Source organism: Dreissena polymorpha, chromosome 16 (genome assembly GCF_020536995.1).
Source record: "Dreissena polymorpha isolate Duluth1 chromosome 16, UMN_Dpol_1.0, whole genome shotgun sequence".
NCBI classification, from domain to species: Eukaryota; Metazoa; Mollusca; class Bivalvia; order Myida; family Dreissenidae; genus Dreissena; species Dreissena polymorpha.
The window spans coordinates 3,699,827-3,725,490 of NC_068370.1; the positions used below are offsets into that span (position 1 = coordinate 3,699,827).

At 33.0% G+C, this 25,664-nt stretch overlaps 1 protein-coding gene across 3 annotated transcripts; it reads left to right on the forward strand.

The window, feature by feature from the left end:
• The first annotated feature begins 326 nt into the window (after positions 1–326).
• Positions 327–20,967, forward strand: LOC127862850 (pancreatic triacylglycerol lipase-like). Of its 3 annotated transcripts, none has more exons than XM_052402108.1 (9): positions 327–471; positions 1,110–1,224; positions 2,565–2,614; positions 16,604–16,725; positions 17,629–17,808; positions 18,442–18,673; positions 18,951–19,071; positions 20,047–20,169; positions 20,521–20,967. In XM_052402108.1, the coding sequence occupies exons 3-8, from the start codon at positions 2,596–2,598 to the stop codon at positions 20,090–20,092; spliced, it is 720 nt and encodes a 239-aa protein (XP_052258068.1). In that variant the 5' UTR covers positions 327–471; positions 1,110–1,224; positions 2,565–2,595; the 3' UTR covers positions 20,093–20,169; positions 20,521–20,967. The 3 variants fall into 3 exon arrangements, with proteins under 3 accessions (XP_052258068.1, XP_052258067.1, XP_052258066.1); XM_052402107.1 differs by having other exon boundaries at positions 330–471; positions 1,040–1,224; XM_052402106.1 differs by having other exon boundaries at positions 333–471; positions 824–1,224.
• The last annotated feature ends 4,697 nt before the right edge of the window (positions 20,968–25,664 follow it).

The following is a 25,664-nucleotide window of genomic DNA, read 5'->3' on the forward strand; positions in this document are numbered from 1 at the left end:
TAATGATGATGATTATGAGGAGGAGGAGGTGGAGGAGGAGGAGGAGGAGGAGGATAATGGTGATGATGATCATCATCATGATGATGGCCCGAGGGCTTTAGCGACCTGGGGCAGATTATCACTGCGTCTTTAATATATATTTTACTTTTATACTACATTATAGATGGGCACAGGTTTTGAGTCATACAATCATACTATTTTGGTCCTTCACTAAAATTTATGAAGAACCAGCTTTCCGTACTTATATTTTCATTAAATTGATTACGCAATTCATGACGTATCTCATGTGACGTAATTTACATGACGAAACAAGCTAGACGCTTTGGATTTAAGGACAACAACAATTCGTACTTGGATGGTTTTTTACTTAACAGTTAAATATTTTTTAAGCATCGAACGATTAGTGTGTGTGTTTACGATGGATTATGAATGTGAATAACAGTGTTGGGATATAAAACTGGAATGAAACTGGTGAGACTGCATTTTCGAATTCGTTTAAATGTCAAATGTACTCGAATAACGCGATGTTTTGTTGAACAATTGATGGATTAAATTTAGGAAGAGTTTAAGTGAATTGTTCTTTAACTGTTCAAAGGGAATCGATGTTGAGTTAAAAGGGTAATTTCTTTGATGAATATAGAGAATATTATGTGAGTTTTGGATAAAGATCAAGTTTATCATGCGGGGCTTAGAACCGATGTAGCGCCAGGCTTGCCGAGCGCTAACATGGTTCGGGCCGAGCATGATAAACTTGATCTTTATCCAAAACTCACATAATATTCTATTTATCCTATTATTTTGTGGTCGTTAATCGTTCAAAAAGAGTAAAAATACTTTAAAATTCAAAGAAACAGCGCTGGTTTTCCAAGTTGACTCCGAAGTGTTTGTTTACTTCAACGTCATCATTTGCTATGACGTCACATTGAAACATATAGTGTTCTTAAGATAGAGATCGGAAAACCATGGTCTAAAATAGCGATAGTATAAAGGTAAAGTTTATACGATCGTTGTTATACTATCGATTTTCATCTGGTAATAGGATAAAAGTCGTTCCTTTGCCAGTCGATCATAGAATGTCTATTCACAAAGAACTTCCTGCTTGCATCCAGTGCGTTAGGAAAAGATGGATGGCGATGAAGAAATGTGTCCAGAATTATAACTCGTCATGGAAGCAACTTAAACTTTACGAAAATAAACATGGCTAGAAGATCTACACAACTTCACGTAGGTTTCTACACATTTTGTAAATTTCAAATAGCAGCCATTTTTGTTTTCGGTATTTTACAGTGATGAAACCAGAATTGTAGTTTGAACACAACCGTCTGTGTTCTAATTGATTGTGTAACAGTTGGAACGCTGATTAAATTTGAATCGAGGCGTATAGCGATATTTACTCTTCTTTTGCGTGGAATTCTTAAGGACTATTTCGAGTTCCGTAAACGGGAAAGATCACAATTAATATTATTACGCAATGTTAGATTCAGCTAATTTAATGTGTTTTTGCTTTTATTTTATAAATTAAATACTACTATTCTTATTGCATCAGAAATAAATTAAATTAAAAAAAAATATTGTAGGATAAATAGAATACTATGTGAGTGTGATTGTGTACTTAAATTTATCCCATTCGTCTCAGAAAGGCTTACAAGGCTCGGCAAGCTTCGCCATGTAAACCTTTCTTCACTCTTGGGATAAATTTAAGTACACAATCACACTAACATAGTATTCTCTATAACTGTTTTCATTTAATTTTAAATGAAGAAAATTGTATCTTTATTCCTTTATAGATAAATTATCTGTCTACATAAAATGTAATTAACTGCATGTTTGTTTTCCAGTTAGCGCTCTCACTCTAATGGGTCTTTACATATATCAAAATAGTCACGTTGTGATTGTATACTTGTCAAAGTGTAATATATAGCAATGAATCTTTTTAATGTACATTTGTCAAACGATTAGCTTGCAATGCTTTAGTTTATTAAAGATTGTGTTCTGTCTATTAGGATATAGTTTGCACATTTGATCTGTATGATGCCATAGCTGCTTTTGGTTTTCGGACAGTCAGACAGACATATGTATAATATTCACAATTATGCTCAGGAGAATTGCTGGTGTTATGCCCAGCGCTCAGCAGAACAGCTTCTAAAACGCATACAAAGATATTCTAAAGAAGAAATTGTGATACCTCTGCCATTAAATGGCACTGTGCAACCACATTTGTTTGACCATGACCTTTTCCATAGGGACATTGGTCTTGCACGTGTCTCACTGACTGATAACGATGGACAATTACATCAATGCATTTTAAAATCCATTGATTTATGCTAGAATCCAAACGAAAAAGGCATTTTAAATAAAAATATATGACGTTTGACCTCAGTGTGAGACATTTACGTTGACCCTAGAGTCCTTATTCTTACTTCTAGCACACAACCTGATAAAGAACAATTGAAGAAAGTTATTACAGAATCCCTTGATGTATAATGAAATAATGGCTAAATTATGAATTATTCATCAAAGTTGTGATATTTGACCTCATTATGTTACCTTAACCTTTCCTCTAGGGTTAATAGTCTACATGTGACTCAGCCCCAGATGATTTATGACAATTTTGGTAAGTTTACTGCCTGTGGTTTATATTTATAACGTTCAATTTTATTTATATTTTCTCTCGGATAGGCGTTTCTTTTTTTATTTAATTATTATTAATTTAATTTTTAGCAGTCACATAAACAACCAAGCAATGTAATATGGAATTTTACACCCATTATTGCTGCTTCTTCCTGTGTGCGCGATGATTATCTGAAATATTAACTTAATGACGCTATATTTTTTAATCTTTTTCTATAAAGAAGGAATGTCAGGGCCCTCAATCTATCAAATCTGCCGCCGAATTGCGGCTGCAGTCCCCACCTGAAAAGTATACTTTTCAGGGGAAAAAATACTTTTGGGGGGAAAAATTCCCCCTAAAAAAAAAAAAAAAAATATTTTTTTTTTTTTTTAATAGAAAGATGTGTCTCATGATTTTTATATCTGAATGCTATTTCAATTAAATCTTTTCAAACATACTAAATTATGAAAAATGCAATGAATATAGTGCAAACATGTACACATGAAATAATGAGAGACTAAGGAAAAAAATCCCCCAAAAAGGGAAACGCCACGAAAATTCCCCCTCCTAAGGGCTGCGGACCCCTTCCCCCAAAGTAGTGTGAGGGCCCTGAATGTAGTTGACACTTGTTTGTAGTTTCATTTTATCGTTTGTCAAAAAGTTGTAACTCTGTTGCTCTGGTATCTTCAATGCCATTGAGTAATTAAATTGTAATTAAATTGAATGCGTTTGAATTCCCTTTTATTATTGTTTGATTTGAGTTACATGTACAATGCTATGACGTTAAATTTTATTTACACTTAAATGTATTATGAATATTTTTGGGCCAAGTGTGAGGTTGAGCGCTCTATAACCGGTTTAAACCACCGTGCCGAGGCGGTGACCCCAGCTTTATTCATATTTTGTGTTTATGTTGGTTTGTATTGTGCTGTATTGTGCTGTTTTGTATTGTTTGGGCAATCGGTCACTTGCCTTAAATAAAGGACCAACTAATTGTTTTTAATGAGAATTCAATACTGCTCCAGCAGCTGGAGTTTCACTTCTTTATATTATATGTTACTGGAGATATAGCTAAAGCTACTTTCAAGTCTAAAAATTCAATATCACCGTTAATTATAAATGGTTTGCAACGCATATTCATATGTGCACTCATACCAAGTTACCATGATATTTTGATTTCCCAATTAGTTCCCAGATGTAGCTCCATATACAAAAGAGTGTTTATTTTCAAGTAAATAGTATATATATATATATATATATATATATATATATATATATATATATATATATATATATTTACTCACCGACTTGTTAGGTCATTTGTACTTTTGGGACTCGAATTATTGGGTCCGACCCAATAATAATTGGGTCCAACCAACATATGACCCAATAAAATTTGGACCCAATAATTTTAAGTACAGCACACGATTCCAAGTCAGTTTCTGAATTCATTTACTGCATGTTGTAAAACCTATTTGTTGGGTCCTATATATTCTTGATTATTTGTATTGGGTCCACCGAACGTTTCCCGTGTTACTTGTATATTTGTATATCGCTTGGAGTACCCGCTGCTTTATAAACTCGCGCACTGAAGATGCGCGCTCTTGAACATTGTGCGCTCCCAGGCTTATCAGTTAACATTATCGCACACATTAACTGGTCAACGTGCGCACATTTATAATGTGAGGCAAGTAAAATATCGATTGCAAGAGAAAGTGTTTATTTCATTCTATGAATGGCTTTATCAGCATAAATGAACAGTAGCTTCTTAAATACTGCAATACTTGATTGCCATTTTATAAATACTGATTAAGTACAGCATCTCAAAATTGTGTCAGTGTTTTTAATTTAAAAGAAAACACTTTTTGAACTTGAAGTTAGGAATTATGTTGTTGATAATGTCGACCGTAACTGATTTTACGGAACGATGTTTTGCCTACATTGGTAACAAATGACTGATATATTATTTTATTCTGGACAGGTTAACTTGTTTCATAACGATTTTATTTTGGAGGTTTTGTTTTATAATAGACTTTATTTTATGGCTGATTGAAATAGAATCGTGTTGTGATATTAAGTCATAAGTAATTTGTTGTATTACGATTTTGTTAATTTTTACGGCCGATTATGACGTTTTATTACATTCAAAGATCTCTACCGGGAACAAATATCTATCGCATTGTTAGTGTTTTGCTATGATTATTTTTGAAGACAAAATGACCAGCTAAAGTATATGCACTCGCATAATATAATTATGTCTGTCAATAATAACCATTACATTCTCTCTTCTTATCATATAGATAAATGATGTTCTTAACGAAGAGAGTACAGGTTCTACTTTTGGAGCAATAGCGATTTTCAGCTAACATTATATTTTGAAATCAATTAATTGTATTTTTTGAAAATCCTTGTTATTATAAGAACCTTTTGCGTAGTTCGTGAAAAAATATGCTTGCTTTTTAAATGTATAACTTAGTGAAAGCTTACGTAAGTTGAATAATTCTCATAGTGAACTAATTGAAAAGTATATGTCTCTTAGGAATGTTGTCATTCAAAAATGGAACATTAACCATGCAAAAATCTAATTGAGTCGGAAAACAATTCTTTGCTGTGGCAAATATGTAACCTGCTGAATAGTAAACATTTTTAGATGTCACAGTATTAGTCAGTAATATTGCTACAGCCATACAGGTGCAGTTGGTTTTTTGAAATCCTTTTACGCACATCCTGCTCTTTTTACATTTATCAGTACTAGATTACGGAATAAAAAACACAACAGGTAAAGTTATACATTGATACTGTTAATATATGGATGTTTGGTTACACGTAATGCAACATGATACACATAATTTAACGGATGCAACTCCTTGACTTGTTATTTAATTTCAGTCATGACGATGTTTCAATGATTATGTACCTAAGTGTCTCTTTCCCACTCTATCTGAGTCATTTCATCAATCCTCTGTTAAGTCTCATTGGTTCAGTGTGGCATGATGGCTATATGTTATCTTATTTTATACGCTGGTATGGGAAATGTTAGTTTTATGATAACCCTCTGAACAGAGCAGAAGGCTGTTTTAATAGAAATTGCAGAAGGGGGCAATATCAAGGTGAAACATAATAGAGTATTACATGAAAGACCAAAGTACCATGTTCATGGTCACAATACAGGTTGGGGAAAGTTCTTCCTTTTTTAAGTATTCCCTTGCAATGTGTATTATTTATATGCAAATTTTAAGCAAGTTATTACATTATTTCCCCACAATCATTGTTCTGATGAATGGAAAGGGTATTTACATATACATAATATTATGTTTCATGTCATTGAATTTACATATTCTGAATATATTACATTAAGTATTGAATGTATGTGAACTACATAACCCAATTTAAGAGATTACACATGCAAATAAAACGATATTCATATTGTCATAATTAGAAACAAGATGAAACTAAAGGTTCTCGAGCTGAAGACAACATTCTTGTATCTTGTTGACGTACCTCTCATCGCTGAAAGCCTCTGCAGGCTAAAGGCAAAACCATATTGATTACATGTACGGGGTATGACTTACTGCATCTACACAAACAAAATTCTCTTTTTAAATCATATTAGTTATCAACTTTTCTCTGTCGAATATATTATACAAAAGAGGAAAACGATATGTCGAATGTTATTAATATGATGAGTGACTGTCGTAACGTTTACATGTAACAAACAATTCAGATCTGTTAATGGGCTTTTGTATATTAGCAATTGTAAAGGAGAATGATACATTATAAAGAAGTGAAACTCCAGCTGCTGGAGCAGTATTGAATAATCATTAATAAAAACAATTAGTTGGTCCTTTATTTAAGGCAAGTGACCGATTGCCCAAACAGTACAAAACAGCACAATACAGCACAATACAAACCAACATAAACACAAAATATGAATAAAGCTGGGGTCACCGCCTTGGAACGGTCAATGCAAAGCATTGGGGGTTTAAACCTGGTTATAGAGCGCTCAACCTCACACTTGGCCCAGCAATATTCATAAAACATTTAAGTGTAAATAAAATTTAACGTCATAGCATTGTAACTTAAATTAAACAATAATGAAAGGGAATTAAAACGCGTTCAATTTCATTACTATTTAATTACTCAATTGCATTGAAGATACAAGAGTAACAGAATTACAACTTTTTGACGAACGATCAAATAAAACTATGAACAATTGTCAACTACATTCCTTCTTTATAGAAAAGATTTGAGAATATAGAATCATATAGTTAATATCTCAGATAATCATCGCGCAAATACAGGAAGAAGCAGCAATAATGGGTGTAAAAATTCCATATTACATTAGCTTGGTTGTTTATGTGACTGCTAAACAAATTAAAAATAATTAAATCAAACAAGAAACGCCTATCAGAGAGAAAATATAAATAAAATGGAACGTTATAAACCCAATGACCTATGCATGTAGATTACAACTGGGAAAGTCGGTCGTATGACGTCACAAAAATCCATAATGACATAATGACGTGAACAAATTCCAAGGGCAGTACTAAATAAAAATATTAATGGGGCTGTGCTACTAATAAAACAAGTTTAGGTGATTTAATATTAAGAAGCAAATGAATAAAAATGGTAATTCCATTAAAGCGACATTATTGGAATCAAACAGTATATAGGTGTTTTGACAACTGAAGACAGAAATGATTTGATGTACGATTTGAGTCCAAATGTAGTTTACATGCAGATTTGTTCATACGACACAATGACACAATTTTATTCAACAGTGAAAAATGCCTATAGTGTAGTATTCATGCAGATTTGTTCATACGACACAATGACACAATTTTATTCAACAGTGAAAAATGCCTATAATATCACTAATGATTCCAAATTTTAAGGGAAGAAAGAAATAGTGAATCGAAAACCATCAAACACGTGTTTTTAAGAACATAAGCATCGTATCCTTTTGATAAAAACAAGTTAATTAAATTGAAAAGTTTAATATAAACATTTGGTTTAACATATTTTAATTTGCGGACAAGCTTCAAAACATCTCCGTAAAATGATGGATGGGAGATTCCATTATTTTCATACATGTCATGTTTGCTTTATATAGAACGCAGGTGTTCTGTAGACAACAAGGCGCCTTGCGTGTAATTAAACATCATAACATCCTAGTTTTCAGTTACAAGGGAATATCCAGTTACCAAACCTCTGTTTAACAGTGTAAAGGATATGACGGTATTTGGTAGGTATTTGTCGACGCGCTATTTCATGGCTATGATTACTTATAGTAATAGCGCTAGTCCATTTGTATGTAAGATATAGTATTCAATTAAAAGCACGTGTTATACGATTTAACAGACACATCTGTTTAAACGGCTTGTTACTAACCTCGTAAGATGAGCATTGTAAAAAGAACAAAGGTTGAACGTCATCAAATTTACCAAAACAAACGAATTGATTATAAAATGTAGTACATTTTAGTTATATAAGCAGAATTACATTGTTGGTTTCTGCTTGTTCAAATATGCATGCCATTGTTCAACAAGCCAGCAGAGACTCTTGAAGTAACATGTTTCTGGCACACAAGCAGCTCAAACAAGAGGGAGATTTGTTATAGAACGGAAACAAAAGTGTTTAGAGGACTGGCTGACTGCCGACTGCACGAATCACAGTACTGAAGTAAAAAAAATGCATGACGTAGTATATGACGCTCCTACTTCCTACGTATTACCTATAAATCCATAATAAGCGCACCCATGAAGTGTAAGACGCTCCTAAATCCTACGTAATACCAATAAGTCCATAATAAGCGCACTCTGAGTGTAAAATAGTTTTCTCTTTAAATGCTATATATATTTATGTATTCAACATGTTTTAAAACAGTTGTTTATGTGTGTCATACATGTGTGTGTATTGTCTTTATATTACCGTTATGATAACTTTATTGTGATATATACGTACACATGTGGTTCACAATTATTGTGCAAATTGCCACAATTTCGATACAAATGTACAATATTTCACATCTAAATGTCAACGAAGAATAAATTGTATCTTTTAAACATTCTTAACAACAAAGCAACCTAAATAATGTTTGTTTTCATTTGTCTCCGAGTGCGAATACCTTGGTTTTCAAGAAAAATTGTACAAAAAATTATGCGGCCGCCATTTTGCAAACAAATGGCCGCCAAGTTGTTGTTTTTTGGTAGCTAGCGGGTTTTTTGGAAAGAGCACATATTAAGGTACATTCATGGAAAGTTCGTTGCTTGCTTACAAGTTTGCAAGATTTTGCTGATAAATGGACCTAAATCCGCAAGCTACTAAGGAACAATGCACGCAAGTTCAAATGTTGTTTGTTGCAAGCCTTAGGAGTACTTTTCTGAACAAAAAGACAGACAGAGGGAGAGATGTTCATGATGATTCCATTATACCCCCTATACTTAGTAACATGAACCAATGATTATTTAAAACATCAGTAAGGTTTGAGGGGGAGGGAAAACAGATGGCTGCTTTTAAATATACTATTGAAAACTTGTGCCTTGATATTAACACTTCAATAGTGTAAATATACATTTCGTTACTAATCATAATTAAGTGTATTTTGAGTGTGCTTTCTTGAATAAATGTGTGATTGTGAAATAAAATTGGAAGAAGACATTTGAGTTTGGATTTAATAAAACAAATTTAACGTGAACTGGTAGCAGCAAATTTACCGCTGTTTGCCCGAACTAATCCATGTTGTATTGGGCCATGCGCCGATGGAAAACGGTTACAATTGTTTGGCAACAAGGGGTTACGAACTTTCAAAAATGACATGTTTTTTTTTTGTTAACCCAAAACTGGTACTATGATAATACTGAATGAAATGCACGAATTCACCAAAACATTTATAATTATATCGTTATGCTTGAAAATGCATCTTCTCTATATACTAGACATACCACTTTTGATCAGAAAATGCATACGGAATGTTGTTTACATTGTTGTTGATTTTAAATTTCATTAAGCATATATCCTCTTTTTCTGTATATTCAGCCATAAGGTCTTCTCAGCCACTTAAGAGTAACTTGACATTTTTTACTAAATGATAATATTTTTTAATTATATGAGACATTAAAATAAATAATGTATGTATCAACAACACATAGAGGCTAATAAATTAAGATATCAAGTACTTCCATACTTACACGAACATTCTAGGCGGGCACCCTAGCAACCCTGCTTTGTTCATATCTTCTTATCAATATGTTGTGTCATCATCTTATTAGAAAACATTAAATGTTTCTAATAAATTTTAAATAAATCAATGAAGTGATGTTGTTATTAACCAACATACTGATTAAAAGCGAATATTTTCAAAATTATTGGAATTGTATAGTTCCTGTGTACTATTTGCCTTGAATTTTTCAGACAATCGACGTTTTTTTAACCAAAAATTCTGTGATAGAAGTTTCTAAATAAAAGATAAAATAAGTAATTCAAATTGTATTAGATTGTTGTCAGAATTTTCAAAATTAGTGTGTGGCCGAGCTTAAGGAATTGATGGAACTATGGGATGGAGGGATAAACTGAACAATGATATTTTTTCAACATTGTATGCACTCAAGTTGAGCATTGAGGCGTATTTTAAGCAGTTATAGACAGTGTTCTGCGCCAAAGCAAGGACATATTCCTTGACAATAATTTGTGTATTAGTTAATAATAATTTTTTTTGGAGTAGAATATATGAGGAAAACAAAAGAATATATAGGAAATTATGTCTGCTGGAATTTTCTGAGTGGTTACATTAATTACTGATCGTCGATTTCAGAAAAACAAAATGTCGCAGTTTCCGCAAAACACGATAGTTGCGCCCAAAGAATTGATGTAACTGACTTACTAGTTGATAAATGTATGATTTTGATTCTCATTTAATAAATTGATGATTTCAACGCTGATAACTGCAGATTTGTGTGACGTCACGAGTTGACGCCCTTATTGGTTCATGATAATATTACTTCTTTTCAAGCAGGAAGTTAGCATAGAACAATGTTTAATTAATGAAATGTTTGAGACAAGAGAACCAAAAATGCAGTTGATCATCTGTGTTATTGGGCGTGGCATATGGACACCAGGTCAAATGTTGCAAACAATCTCTCTAGAGGACCAAAATAATATACCACATACCGCATATCAAAGCGTTGTGCTTTGTGTTTTGTAAGTTGTTAAGCGATGTAATTTAATTTAAAAGATTTAAATTCCCACATCAACAAAGAGGGCCAATTTTTACCCCAAAAGATGATGTAAACAAATATTCTACCTCTGACTTGGCTTTTAGAGAAGATTTTTCAACTATGTGTGTCTATATCAATTAAGTGACATTGGATCATGTTCAATCTTGAAACCTGGGATAAAAACGCGAACATTCTCTTTAGTGGAACACTAACTGATGTCATCTACCAAATATCAAACCTGTATACATTGTGGTTTCACAGAAGGATTTTTGAAGTATAATGCTAAATAAGTCTATAAAAACCATGTGATAAGTTCGCTGTGGCCAATGTTGTAAATATGGATAAATATAAACATAGAAACAACTTTTCCTACTACCAATATCGCCTTTTACCGTTTTCAGCTCACATGATAAATCGTAGAGATTATGTCTTCTTTCTTCTAAATGTTCCCCCTTGAAGTATCTTAATAAACGGTTGTCAGAATTAAAGCAAGTTTCATACGTAAGTATAGAGCACGGGTGCCATTACAGTTTTGTTTACATACAAGAGTTCATGCCATATCAGCCTGATTTTCGCCACTATGCCCGAATTGCCCGAGTCATGGTTTGCTCTGAGTTTATGTTGATTTTTCCAAGTTTATTATAACATCCACAATCTCGGTAACTTAAGGTTTTCGCTCAATAACCGTCGTTTATACAAACAAAAATACCCGGCGGTAACATAATCATGGAAATAACTGCGGTATTTAAAGGGATCTTTTCACGGTTTGGTAAATTGACAAAATTGAAAAAAGTTGTTTCAGATTCGCAAATTTTCGTTTTAGTTATGATATTTGTGAGGAAAAAGTATTACTGAACATTTACCATAGTCCAATATAGCCATTATATGTATCTTTTGACGATTTGAAAACCTAAAAATTATAAAGCGTTGCAACGCGAAACGATTGAATAATTTGGATAGTTCTGTTGTTGTTTAAATTTACGAAACAACGAAGATTGCTTATATAAGGTATACAATACTTTAACTGTGTATACCCGGCGGAATAGCCGAGAGGGCTAATGCGTTTTTACTTCAGCCTAACTCCGGGGGTCACTGGTTCGAGCCCTGGTACCGGCTACTTTTTTTTCCTTTTTTAATTTTATTCTTTTTTTTTTTTACTGGAAAAATTTTAAGATCCAATGTTTACATTTATCAATATAAAGCATTTAATGACAAACTTCAAAATATGCCCAAATCTGTGAAAAGGCCCCTTTAAGGTATTGCAGTTTATATTAACGATCAGTTTTGCAAACGCGGCAGTCAGGAACGTACGAGATGAGGATAACACTTGGCTTATGTGTACTTGGGCTTTGCACAGGGGCATTTGGTATTAATTAAAGAGAAGTTTTTTGTCTTTTTATTGGTAGTTTTTAATAATTAGCCGGATTTTTTTCGAAAAAATCTCGGCTTATAGATTGATGTTGTCGGGCGGGCGGGCGGGGTGGCGGCGTGCTCGAAAATGTTAAAGTTCTTATTTCATGGTATAACTTTGGTATGCTTGGACCTAGAGTCTTCAAACTTGACATGAAGGTTGGCCAGGATTAACAGATGACCACTGGTCATTTCAAGGTCATTCATTTGAAGGTCAAGGTCACTGTGACCTTCAATATAAAAAATGTTAAAGTTGTTATAACTTTGGTATGCTTGGACCTAGAGTCTTGAAACTTGACATGAAGGTTGGCCATAACTAGTTAGTAACCACTGGTCATTTCAAGGTCATTCATTTGAAGGTCAAGGTCACTGTGACCTTGAATGTAAAAATGTTAAAGTTCTTATTTCATGGTATAACTTTGGTATGCTTGGACCTAGAGTCTTCAAACTTGACATGAAGGTTGGCCAGGATTAACAGATGACCACTGGTCATTTCAAGGTCATTCATTTGAAGGTGAAGGTCACTGTGACCTTCAATATAAAAATGTTAAAGTTGTTATAACTTTGGTATGCTTGGACCTAGAGTCTTGAAACTTGACATGAAGGTTGGCCAGAACTAGTAAGTAACCACTGGACATTTCAAGGTCATTCATTTGAAGGTCAAGGTCACTGTGACCTTGAATGTAAAAATGTTAAAGTTGTTATAACTTTGGTATGCTTGGACCTAGAGTCTTGAAACTTGACATGAAGGTTGGCCAGAACTAGTAAGTAACCACTGGACATTTCAAGGTCATTCATTTGAAGGTCAAGGTCACTGTGACCTTGAATGTAAAAATGTTAAAGTTCTTATTTCATGTTATAACTTTGGTATGCTTGTACCTAGAGTCTTCAAACTTGAAATAAAGATTGGCCAGTACTAGAAGATGACCACTGGTCATTTCAATGTCATTCATTTGAAGGTCAAGGTCACTGTGACCTTAAATGTTAAAATGTTAAAATTGTTATAACTTTGGTATGCTTGGACATAGAGTCTTCAAACTTGACATGAAGGTTTGCAAGCACACTTAGATGACCACTGGTCATTTCAAGGTCATTCATTCTAAGGTCAAGGTCACTGTGACCTTGAATGTAAAAATGTTAAAGTTCTTATAACTTTGGTAGGTAAAAATGTTAAAGTTCTTATTCCATGTTATAACTTTGGTATGCTTGTACCTAGAGTCTTCAAACTTGACATAAAGGTTGGCCAGTACTAGAAGATCACCACTGCTCATTTCAATGTCATTCATTTGAAGGTCAAGGTCACTGTGACCTTCAATGTTAAAATGTTAAAATTGTTATAACTTTGGTATGCTTGGACCTAGAATCTCAAACTTGACGTAAAGGTTTGCAAGCACACTTAGATGACCACTGGTCATTTCAAGGTCATTCATTTCAATGTCATTCATTTGAAGGTCAAGGTCACTGTGAACTTAAATGTTAAAATGTTAAAATTGTTGTAACTTTGGTATGCTTGGACCTAGAATCTCATTTGCTAATAAAAAATTGAGATCAAACTTTCCTAATTGTCAATTCAAGTTCATATTTGTGACCTTAAATGTTATTGTTGTTCATGTATATGCATGCATTCAAAACATAACACAAGGTTTGCTCATGCCTTGAAAAGTACTTACATTTCATTTTGACCTTTGAACAATATTTCAGTAATTTAAGTATTGCATTGACAAAAACACGAAAGGTACTTTCCTGTCATTTAAATCAAAAATCCGGCTTCAATGCGGTCATCTCCGACCGCGGAACTCTTGTAATGAGGCTAGATTGTTCAGAGAAGTGATTTGACGAAAACTTATACGATGATGATGGTGGTGACGATAATGGCGATGATGATTAATAAATATTAAAAATAATCATCATCATCATCATTAAAATCAGTATTATCATTTTAAATAATAATAATAATAATTATTATTATTATTATTATTATTATTTTATTATTATGATTATGATGATTATTATTATTATTACAATAATTATTATATATAAATATTATTATTATTATTATACTTGTATAATGATTATTATTATTGATATTATTATAATTAGGTGCTACCTAATGTACAGGCGAAATCTAATTATTATCATATTATTATTTTATCATTATTATTATTATTATTATTATTATTGTATTATTATTGTATTATTATTATTATCATTATTATTATTGCTGGTGTTGTTGTTGTTCTTCTTATTATTATTGTATTATTATTATTATTGTTATTTTATTTTAAATAAAACGGACTTATTTGCAATTAAACTGACTGTTTTTCATAAATGCAGGTTTCTCGCTGAGAATAAATTCCGTTCGCCACCTATCGTCCCTAGTATAAAATAATGTATTAGCGGTATCTCAAAAATATGGACCATTTTTAGCCATTCTATAATCTATGTATACAATTCATACACTTAGTTTCTAGTTGTATTTTATTGAATTTAAGGCAAACAAACGTAAAGTTGTAACATGAATATTTCTTTATTTATACATGCCAATTACTCAAGCAACAAACATACATATATCGGTAATAATATTAGTTTATTTATTTGCCAACCATGGACTGACCTGGCATAGCTGCTATAAGAAGCATGGAAATATATAGTATAATCAAAACATACACGCTAACTTAAGTACCTGAAAATGTATGAATATCAGAACAATACTAAAAAACTATTTGCAAGTAAAAGAATTAGTAAAAGAATAGTAATACATTAAGTAGAACAATGTCACCAACTTATATAAAAAGTTAGATGCATACAAAGTGATGTTATCTTTGGAAATACAGTTGAATAAATGATTAATGTAATATATTCCATTCACTGCATGTATGAAACAATTATAAGAATACATTACAATATGAAGTCTGTTTAAAACACTATCGCATAAGTAATATAGTGTATTATCTATAAAGCATTAATCATGCTGGTTTTGTATACGGGTATGAAACATGGATCATGTTACAACAGGTAAAGGACAGTTTATAATTACGCAATAAGGAAGACATTGTATAAATACATTCATTTAACAAGCTAGTAAATGTTACTTTTTAGAGTTGTGGTGTCTTACTCCAAACGATCATAACACAGTGGTTATTTTACTTGCTTGCCGTAGTTATTTTAGTTACTAGTAATATTGAGGCATTGATTGACATGCATACTAATTTGCATATTTCATCAACATGGTTATCGCCTGAAAATTTTTCATTAAACTTCTCATTGATAATATTTGCACATCTGATCTCTGTGATGCCATGTATATGTTTACGGATATGCATACTATATTTAATCTTCAATTTTATCAAATTGAACTTATGTTCCATCCAAGTTTACCAACGCATCATAACTTTTTAACAAAATCACCATGTCACTATTTTTATTCCTCGCAAACATTGACTGTTCCTAATTCGCTCCGTTGGTTATTTTTGGGAACCAATGCTATCCGTTTTCTACAGAAAAATGGATTGTTAGATGCCCTGTTCTTGGCATAACAGCTTCTTAATACGAAAAAAAAAAATCAGAAAAAAATAATTCAATCATACAGAAGTTTTGAAATAAAAAGTTTTTTTTCTTGATTTTTAACAATTATCTCAAATTTTCAGTACGAAAGAACTTGGTAGGAACATTATTTATTTTTTAATTGATAAAAGGCAAGAGTATGTTGAAGAGCTTATAAATGCTGTTATCACTACAAATATTACCAAGAGGTTAGTAAAACTGTTTTCCTTGTATTATTTCGACTGAAGAGCACTTAACTTTAAATCATTGACGAAAGCAGTTTTAATGTTGATAAAATGTACCGCTCAGGACCGGATTTAGGGAATTAATAGCAGATGCGGATTTCAGTGTTATTTTTCGCAGTGGTTACAATTTACCTCCCGTAAATGGCGAGAGTTCAAAACCAACGCGGCGTTTTCATGTTTTCAACAAATCAAACTTTTTATACACATGTTTATTAATACATGAGGATAATTAAAGCAATATAATATTGAATTGATAAGAGTAAATTCATTCAGCACTAATTTAATTATATAAATTGCATGGGGTTTCGTGCAGTTTTAGACGGATTATATTTTATTAGATTTAGTTAAAAAATACTTTAAGTATGTTTAGTAATATCGTAATGCCCTTTTCCCAAACGAAGGCCGAGCAGCAGAAACAGGAATCATACCAACATGGCGGCAAAAACGTTTTAAATTGAAGAAATAATAATAATATTACTATTATTATTATTATTATTATTATTTTACAAAATAATAATAATAATAATAATAATAATATTATTAACCTTTTATAATAAGCATATGGCCTCATATTCCAGGATGTTGGTGGTCACTTATAAAGGAGGTTTGTTACAAAGCTGACGGAATCGGATGCTTCAGCAACGCCAAACCATATGACAACGCCAATTGTAAACTTCCAGAGTCGCCAAATGCTATTCAGGTAAAGAACTTGCTCAAAATATGTAATTTTATGAAGACGCTCCGTTCTAGCGACGGTAAAATTCTGTGAAACTACATGCATTAATTTCCACCTATAACTACACGTCCGTTTCATTTAAGAATAATAATATATTAAATCTACAACACGTCATTAAGGATATTATACAAAAGTCTTAGATATTTGTTAAAGTGATATTATGGGCATTTTTCACTATTGCATTTAGCTGAAATGAATTAACAGGTCAAAAGAGTTAGTTAAAATGTGGTTACTGACCAATTATCTACAACTCATCTTGCTACCAGTTGTTTATAAAAATGTATTTTATAGTCGATATTCTTACGTGACTCACCCAGTCCTCTAAGCCGAAATGATCCGTAAAACAAAACTGTGTCTTTGTGTCGTATGAGCGAATCTGCACTAAAACTAAATTTAGGTTCACATCGTACATGCATGATAAGTTGTCAAACAAAAGTACGGTTGATATTCAAATGCATTATTTTTCTCTTTCCGGGATGTTATTTTAGTATGTTGATGCTGCATTAACAAATGTAAGTGTATATGAAGTGAAAACACCAAAAAGAAACAACGGTTGCAATAGACACCTATAAACTGCTAGATGCCCATAATATCATTTTAAATGAGCCTCACTACAATGTTGTGCATAAGATTGATTCATTAATCCAATAGTACCAAAGTAATTCACAACATGCATTTGCATTTTTAAAATACACTATTAACACCTGTGGAAGAAATGTGGACGACACGATATTAAATATTATACCATGTTTCAAAGAGTAATACAAGTTTGCCCTTTCCACAGTGTTTAATTCAAGTTACATGAACGTTAGAGTTTTCTATAACTTCCCATCGGACTGCTGTATGGCATTCTCGTGTCATTTTAAGGTCAAGTTCCTGCTGTACACCCGTGCGAACACCCAGTCGCCTCAAATTGTAAATAAAACTTCAAACTCCATCCAGGCGTCGCGTTTCTCCAGCACCAGAAAGACTAAGTTTATCATCCACGGCTTCAATGATGAACACCGTCCATGGATGAGCAAAATGGCACAGGCTATAATCAAAAGGGTAAAATCTCGATAGCAAGAACGTGGGCTGCTTGTTCAACTGGCCTAGAGGGGAATATTGACTGATAAATTTGCTTTTTTCGATTTGACTTGTTTTTTCTATTTAAGCTTCATTTCCTGTATTACATTAATAATATTCTCACTAGGGCTAATTTAAGTATTTAATAGAGACCATTTAAAGCAAAACGAACTATGTTTTTTGTGAAAATGGTCTTAATTTTATAGACAGGCGAAATATCAGTGTTAGAAAAGGGTTTAAGTTGTATCGTGTTTTGTAACAAATGTATGTTTCTTCCACCCTGTCTTCAAAAGCCGTCATCGTTTAATGTGAATGTGCTCAAAGGAAACACAAATCAAGGACTGCGCGAATGTTCTTATTAATGCAGCCTGAGAAGATACTCAGTTTTCAAGATGCTATTTTATTATTGTAATTAAATGTAGAATACTAATTTACTTCGACATTACTCAGAAAAAGATTTGAATCGTGAGAAAGTCTTGCGTGTTTTCCATTATTCTGCACACAACTTGCCCCCTTCCTTGTTTACTGTATCATTTTAATATTGTATGTTTTTTTTGCTTTCGTTGTTAATTAAGTTCGAGGAGATATATAAACGTTTGCGCATTTAATACGCAGGAAGACGCAAATGTGTTTGCAGTGGATCGGTCGAAAGGAGCTGACAATATCGATTACAATCAGGCAGCGGCGAATACCAGGGTCGTAGGGGCTCTGATTGCGCAATTTATAACACAACTTCGCACCACTACGCAGGCGCAATATGGCGACTTCCATTTGTTTGGTCACAGTCTTGGTGCCCATATTTCCGGTTACGCCGGTGAAAGGATTTCCAGAATCGGTCGAATAACCGGTCTGTGTGCTTAGTACATATATCGAATGTTATTGTCCTTTATTTAATATGGACTATTTAGTAAGTGTAATTCTTCTTTATACCCAGTTAACGCGCCTCTTAAAGCGCTTTTTTTCAAATTATCCTTTAACATGTAACTTTGAGTGGCCTTATTCGATATTCTATTTTTTATATTTAAATGTATATTTTATTAACATAATCACTTGCCTGTGTTGCCCTTATTTATCGGTACAACGTGTGACCCTAGCTTTAAATATTGCCAATATACTCGCTGCAGGCCTTGATCCGGCCGGTCCCCAGTTCGAGAAAAAGGACACCAAGGTTCGTCTGGACCCTACAGATGCTTTGTTTGTCGACGCCATTCATACGGACGGCGACTCACTCATTCAACTTGGAAGGTAAAGAAACGCAATAGTGATGTAATTTATTCAAAAGACTCCGTACACAAGTGAAGCATTAAAGTTTTCGATAAAAAATATGTCGATCTATAATTATAGGCGTAATGGTAGTAGCATTCTCAGTCGATATCTCAGTATTAATTGCCTTTACGTTTTAAGTTCACTTGAGCACAGAATTCTTATGGTGATCATAGTTCGTGCGTCAATCGTCTTGTGTCGTCTTGCGACAACATTTACGTTGTTAACACTCTTAAGTTTATTGTCCGATCTATATGTAACGTGGTCAGACATTTTGCCCGAATGATTTCGAAACTGGGTTTCATAAGGTCAACAAAAAGGTCACTTTGTTAATTTAAAAAAACGCTTGACACTCTAGAAAACAATTTATAGTGTAATCTTTGTGAACTTGGTAAAGACATTTTTTCTAATGCTGCGTCGATTAAGCATTATAATGGCTCTGATTATTCGAAAACCATGTCTCTATGGGAAATGGGCGTTTTGCTCGTATGACTATAGTGAAACATTGTTTACAATACAGAAGTCAAACTTTAAGGCAAATCTTCGTGAAACATGAACATGACATATGTTTAATAGCTTGGTTAAGTTTCAAAATGATTCTTGTTTGTCATAAATCATAGACGCCAGGGATGGGGGGGGGGGGGGGGGGGCAGTTGTCCTCGTTAAACTTGGTAGGAAAAGTTGTTCAAATGGTATCTCGACCGAGTTCGAAAATTATTCCGGTCTGTAATATTTCTGTAATATTTCCGGGCAATATTTTGTCCATGGCTATAGTAAATCATTGTGAACGGTCTATTTGCCACATATAATGTCTGGGTGAGCGCCTTAGGAGCCCTGGTCCTATTGTTAATCTTAGCGCAACACTACACCACAACTATGAAATGTTGTTATTAAACCAATAAACACGGCTTAATAAAAAGTGTCTCATATTAAAATGACTGATACATCTGTGTTCAGGTTTCGGGCTCGAGCAGCCAGTAGGTCACGTGGACTACTACCCTAACGGCGGAGAAAATCAGCCGGGCTGTTCCAAAGAGTTAGGGCAACATTGGTTCAACCTTATAACAGGGGGCATTGGAGGTAAAGACTTCAGTTTCTTAGCCGCTTCTTATTCTCTTTTTCACCTTATGACTATTAAACATGTAAAGAGAGTGATACGACACATAATTGACATGAACTGAATACATTTTAATATTAAAGCTGATGGTTTTTCATCACATTTATAGTTTATAATGTTCAAACTGCCATATATGGTTGATTCAACACAGGCGTGTAATTGACACCATGTTATTATCTATAATGTACATTAAAGCAGCCTGTTTAGTATTTTAACTTATATTGCATTGGTTGTCACTGCCAATATGCAGACAAGTCATCTTTTAAGATAAATTTTCATGATTAAGTAATTATTTTTGTCTGACTCTGCTTTAGCGTTGACCGACGGTGTTGCTTGCAGTCACATGCTCGTCCTTGACTTATTCACCGAGTCCATCAACTCCAACTGCAACTTCCGGGCGCAACCGTGCAGCAGACGCGCTGACTTCCAGGCCGGCAGGTGTAACACGTGCGGTGCCGGATGTGCAAACATGGGCTACAGCTCCAACGGCCAGCAACCCCGTAACGGAACCTACTATCTCTCCACCAATGGCAAAAGTCCTTACTGCAAAGGCTGAATGGCGAAATAAGCGAGGTCCTTGCTTCCATGGCTAAATGACTCTTCTTACTAGTTGCTTGTTTTCCTTACTGCCAATCTTGAATTACGAAATTACCGAATACCTTCTTGACAACGCTAAAGACGAATTCTCTCGATTTGCTGATTTTCGAACGTAGAATATGGTGTCCTTGTAATATAGGTTTCACTAAAGTATACTCCCTGTATTTTTGTATTTGTATTTTTGTTGATATTTGGAAACTTTGTTTGTATGGTAAAATAATTAGAAGACGGCGATGATGAATCAAATAATAATAATAAGAAGAAGAAGAAGAAGAAGAAGAAAAATAAGTATAATAAAGTATAATAACATAATAATAATAATAATAAAATAATGATAATAATAATAATTATTATTATTATTATGATAATTATAATAATAATAAGAAGAAGACGAAGAAGAAAAAGAAGAAGAAGAAGAAGAAAATTAATAATAATGACCAAAATAATGATAATAATAATAATTATTATTATTATTATTATTATTATTATTCTTATATGATGACGATGATAATGATGATGGTGATGATGATGATGATGATGATGATGATGATTATAGCAACAAATAAAAACACAAAACGTTGTAGAAAAATCCAGTTAGCTATATGGGCAAGTGTCTTGTATTTGTATCACTTCCTGATAACGATGAACACTAACAGCAGGGCGTTTGAGAAACCCTTGATGTATGGTGAAATCCTAATGAAATAAGGCAGTTTTAATACAAAAATGTAATATTTGACCGCATTGTGTGACATTGACCTTGACCCTAGATATCTGAGTCTTACCTTTAACATACAGCGAAATCACAGCCGTAAATCACAAGTGTCACCTCATTTTTGAGATGCATTAAAAAACGAGTCAAAGCAACTTACGAGTTGGTGCTAAGGACCCTGTTTAATATGCACGGAGAAGTACACAGGAAAAGTAAGTTGTATAATTTTTTTTTTCAACATATTTCGTATTATTAAAAAAGAAATCGGACAGTTTATTGCGATTAGGCGAATATGAATTAATCTACAAAAGTAAAGAAGCATGCGATAACAACCCATTTGGAAAAGTAATTAACTTTATAAGTTGTGGAATGGTGGAGGTTTTTAAGCAGATCGATGTGTTTTGCTTTTGTGACGAGCATTTTTCTAACCCATTTGCATAGCTACCGACATTGCACGATGGCTTGCAAATTGCTGCATTCACAAACACATTTACTTGTCGATCATATGAATACTTTTGAATTATTCCGAAAGAAATGAAGCCAATGCAAAGGAGGAGGCGCTAAAACACGAGGAGGCGTCAATTTACATTTTCAAGTATATTTATGTAAGGGTTTCTACACATTATGATTTCCAGGACATATATTTGTACGCAGCCAACTGTGTTAAAATAAAATTAACGCGTAAGTGAATACGCATGTATATGAACAAATTTTGTGCAAAATGGGAACTATTTCATGGTTTATTAATTTGTTCACGTTTCAGAAAAAGGGTTGTATCCACAAATATCTTTTGAATACAAGTTCGCCAAAGGGCCGATTTCTAGCACGTTGCATCATTACTCGTTTGATAAATATATTTTAACACGACAACATGTGTTAGAGCATACATGTTCACATAACCGGTAATCATATATGACCTCAATGATTCCATTAAGGACATATTTTTTGTTAACTCCGTTTATAACAATAAAATGCAGAGAAAAAGTCTGGAAAACTTAAACTGCTTGATTTCTTCCAACAATTAGAGCGCATTATTAATTCGTGTAAATATTGCCTTCCGAACTCTTTTGGTTGAGTTTTAGGTCTTTTCTCTTAATTTCATCAGTATAAAATAAAAGCGCAAACTAAATAGTAATTAACAAAATAATTATAAAGAAACATGTGTTGCAGAGAAATCAGAAATCTTTTAATATCTGTAATTAAATATTCGATTAGACTTAAAAAAATGAGGCTAATAAAATAAGTTTAACGAAATAAGAAAGACCTGTCCTAATTTTTTGGAGTAGTTAGTGGACACAAACACCATATCTTAGCCTTATTACGATTCGTTGACTTTTAAATTTACGTCAATAAAGCATTTGGGCCTGGGTTCGTTTCAAGTAGAAGTAACATCTATTATTGTGATTTATTTAAATGTATTTAACACATTCGTTGTTCATCAATCATCTGGAAATTTTTTGGTATTTAGATATTTTATATATATTACCTAATTAGTATTGTTCAGTAAAATGATATGAACAAATTACAAATGTAAGTCATTTGAACGAGTATATTTGTTAGAGATGATTTAGTTATACAATACTTATATTGAAAAATAGGATATCCTCATTATATCTATCTGTTTAAGCTAATTTGTACCTTTTCTGATGATTATTCTAACCATTCAGAAAGCTGTTACATGCCAAGCGTCCGAAGTTGAAAGGTGCAGCCATCTAATACTAATAGTCTAAATGTATCATTTTATTGTATTAATTATATGATAAAAGAAACATGTTTTTCATATCGTTGTTATCATTATTAAGATTATCTCCCAGTAAACACCTAAGTCAATTAGAGAACAAACCATATTATCGTGTGAGCACGAGCATTTAGATTTATATAAAAACTATTCTAAATAAAATGAAGGTTAGTTTCCAAGTTCGATGAGTGCTACAAAAGGCATGATTCTATTGCTATTCTCATTTTTGTTAATTCTCTTTATTCTTTAAACGTTTCTTTGGCATCGCGTGCATTCTTAAAAAATAGTTCAGTCATTAATGTCCAGCTTAACACCACACACAGCATAGTTATACTAGGTTTTGCATTCAGGAAATGTAATTGTAAGTTAGATTTATAATAATGCACCAGCAAGAATTACCCAACTTCCAAGAAGGACTTTGCAAAAGAAATTAAAATCCATGTTTATACCCAATCAGAATACTGAGATATTTGGTATATCCGTAAACCATATCATGCAATAACCATGTACAAACTTATATTTTTTATTTCTAATAACATGATCTTGTTCAAGGAAAAAATTGTTCTTTTAATGTTCTTTTAACATTATTTCTAAGAACGCAGTATGATAATATTACGAGCAAGTGATAAAAACTACCATCATTTGTTTGTCACATCTTAACAGTATGGGTTACTTTCAAACTTTAAACACGGAGGCACATAATGAGTGGTAATTGTTTACATAATAACAAGACCAGTTTTCAGTCCAAGTAACCTTTTCAAGCTTTCACGATCATGATGGAGATGTTTGGTGATATGAAACTATTTAATTGTCATTACGGAAGATACCACTAGTCCAATGTGTTTAAAATGCCCTGATTATTGAAGACTCTTTGCCAAGTTTTGAAATTCCATTATTTATTGTTCTCAGGGGTAGGGGAGTTTACCTCATGAATTTTCCCTGTGTCCGGAGTATGTGGCCATGCTAATCTTATATGCTTTCTTGCAAATAATACAAGATGTTACAATTGTTAATGTAAACGTTCCCAAATAACCTAAGCAGTGTATATTGGGTTAAATATAGTGTTTAGAGATACATCTGGAGTACACTCAAGTTATAACTAACAGAAGGATTAAGCTTCGTGCAACACATTTTCTCAACAGCTAATTGCCAGTTTTGTACCGTTTAAATTCTAAAAACGTATTTTTTTGCAACAAAATGTAGGAGTAGCAGAACATTTAAGTGCCCAAATAGGTACAAAAAGAAAGAATTACAAAAAGAGGAAAAGTATAGTAAAAAAGAACAAAAGACACGTTTGAAGGCCTGGTTCAAATTAACCTCTTGAACAATTTGGGAATACAAATTTGAAACTTTTCTGGACTAGGAATTTTTATAGAGCTATATTTGCTAGTGTTTGTTTTCTCTTTATACTTAATATAGGTAAAGACTGTTAATTTACATAATATTAACGAAATAAACAAATAAGTGGTGCAGTTTACTCCAGAAAAATACCAATCTTGAAATTGTATAAAAACAACTTAATATATCTGAAAAACTTTTAAATTACAAACGTTAACATTTTCAAATATTAACCACACATAAAGCAAAGCATTCCGATATATTAGTACAGGTTGATGCAGTAAACATGTTTATTTGTATTTGATTCATGCCAAGTTAAATCTGAAAGAACAACTTACATTCAAAGGATAGGTGACTATTAAAATGTTTTGGTATTCTCGACGAGTTTCAATATAGCTTGCGGCACATATCTTCTGAACTGACTATTCGATATACATATTTACTAAGCTTGTTGTTTATTTAAGTTAAAAACAAACATATTTGTTTATATAAGCAGGAATTTCGAATATTCTGTCAGTGGATATATAAAGGTGAGAAAAATGCACTTACATCAAAACTGAAATTGAACATTGTAGGTACATTGAAAGGAAATAGTGATTTGTTGCATTATTACTTAATGGAAACTTGAATGAAGTTGTGCTCGCACCATACGTTTGATATATATTTCTTTCTGATTTACAAAAGACAGCTTAACAATTGACGAACGATTATAGAACAAATACAACACAATTATATTCTTTCGAAAAGAAAAGGATTGTGAGTGTTCAACAAAGACACAATGCCATCACACAATGGATCCAGCTTTGACTCCGTTATGACTTACTCAGCTACCATGAATACCAAAGGGGTCCGACTCATTTTGGTCTGTGTTGTTGGAGATGGAGCTAGAGAAAGAAGAAGCTACCTGTACGAATACGGATAATTCGGACACAGATTGTGAGACTAGATCGCGCAATTATACAATGTCTCGAGGAACGACGTTATCGAAGCCGCAAAGAATGATATCACAAGGACATCGTCTCCGGCCAGCTGTTCTTAGTATTATGACGATATCGAAGTTCCGACGTTTGAAACAG

Coding starts and splice junctions, on each gene's coding strand:
- LOC127862850 (XM_052402108.1), top strand. Junction 17,809..18,441: donor CACAGGCTATAATCAAAAGG/GTAAAATCTCGA, acceptor TTTAATACGCAG/GAAGACGCAAATGTGTTTGC. Junction 18,674..18,950: donor CAGAATCGGTCGAATAACCG/GTCTGTGTGCTT, acceptor TACTCGCTGCAG/GCCTTGATCCGGCCGGTCCC.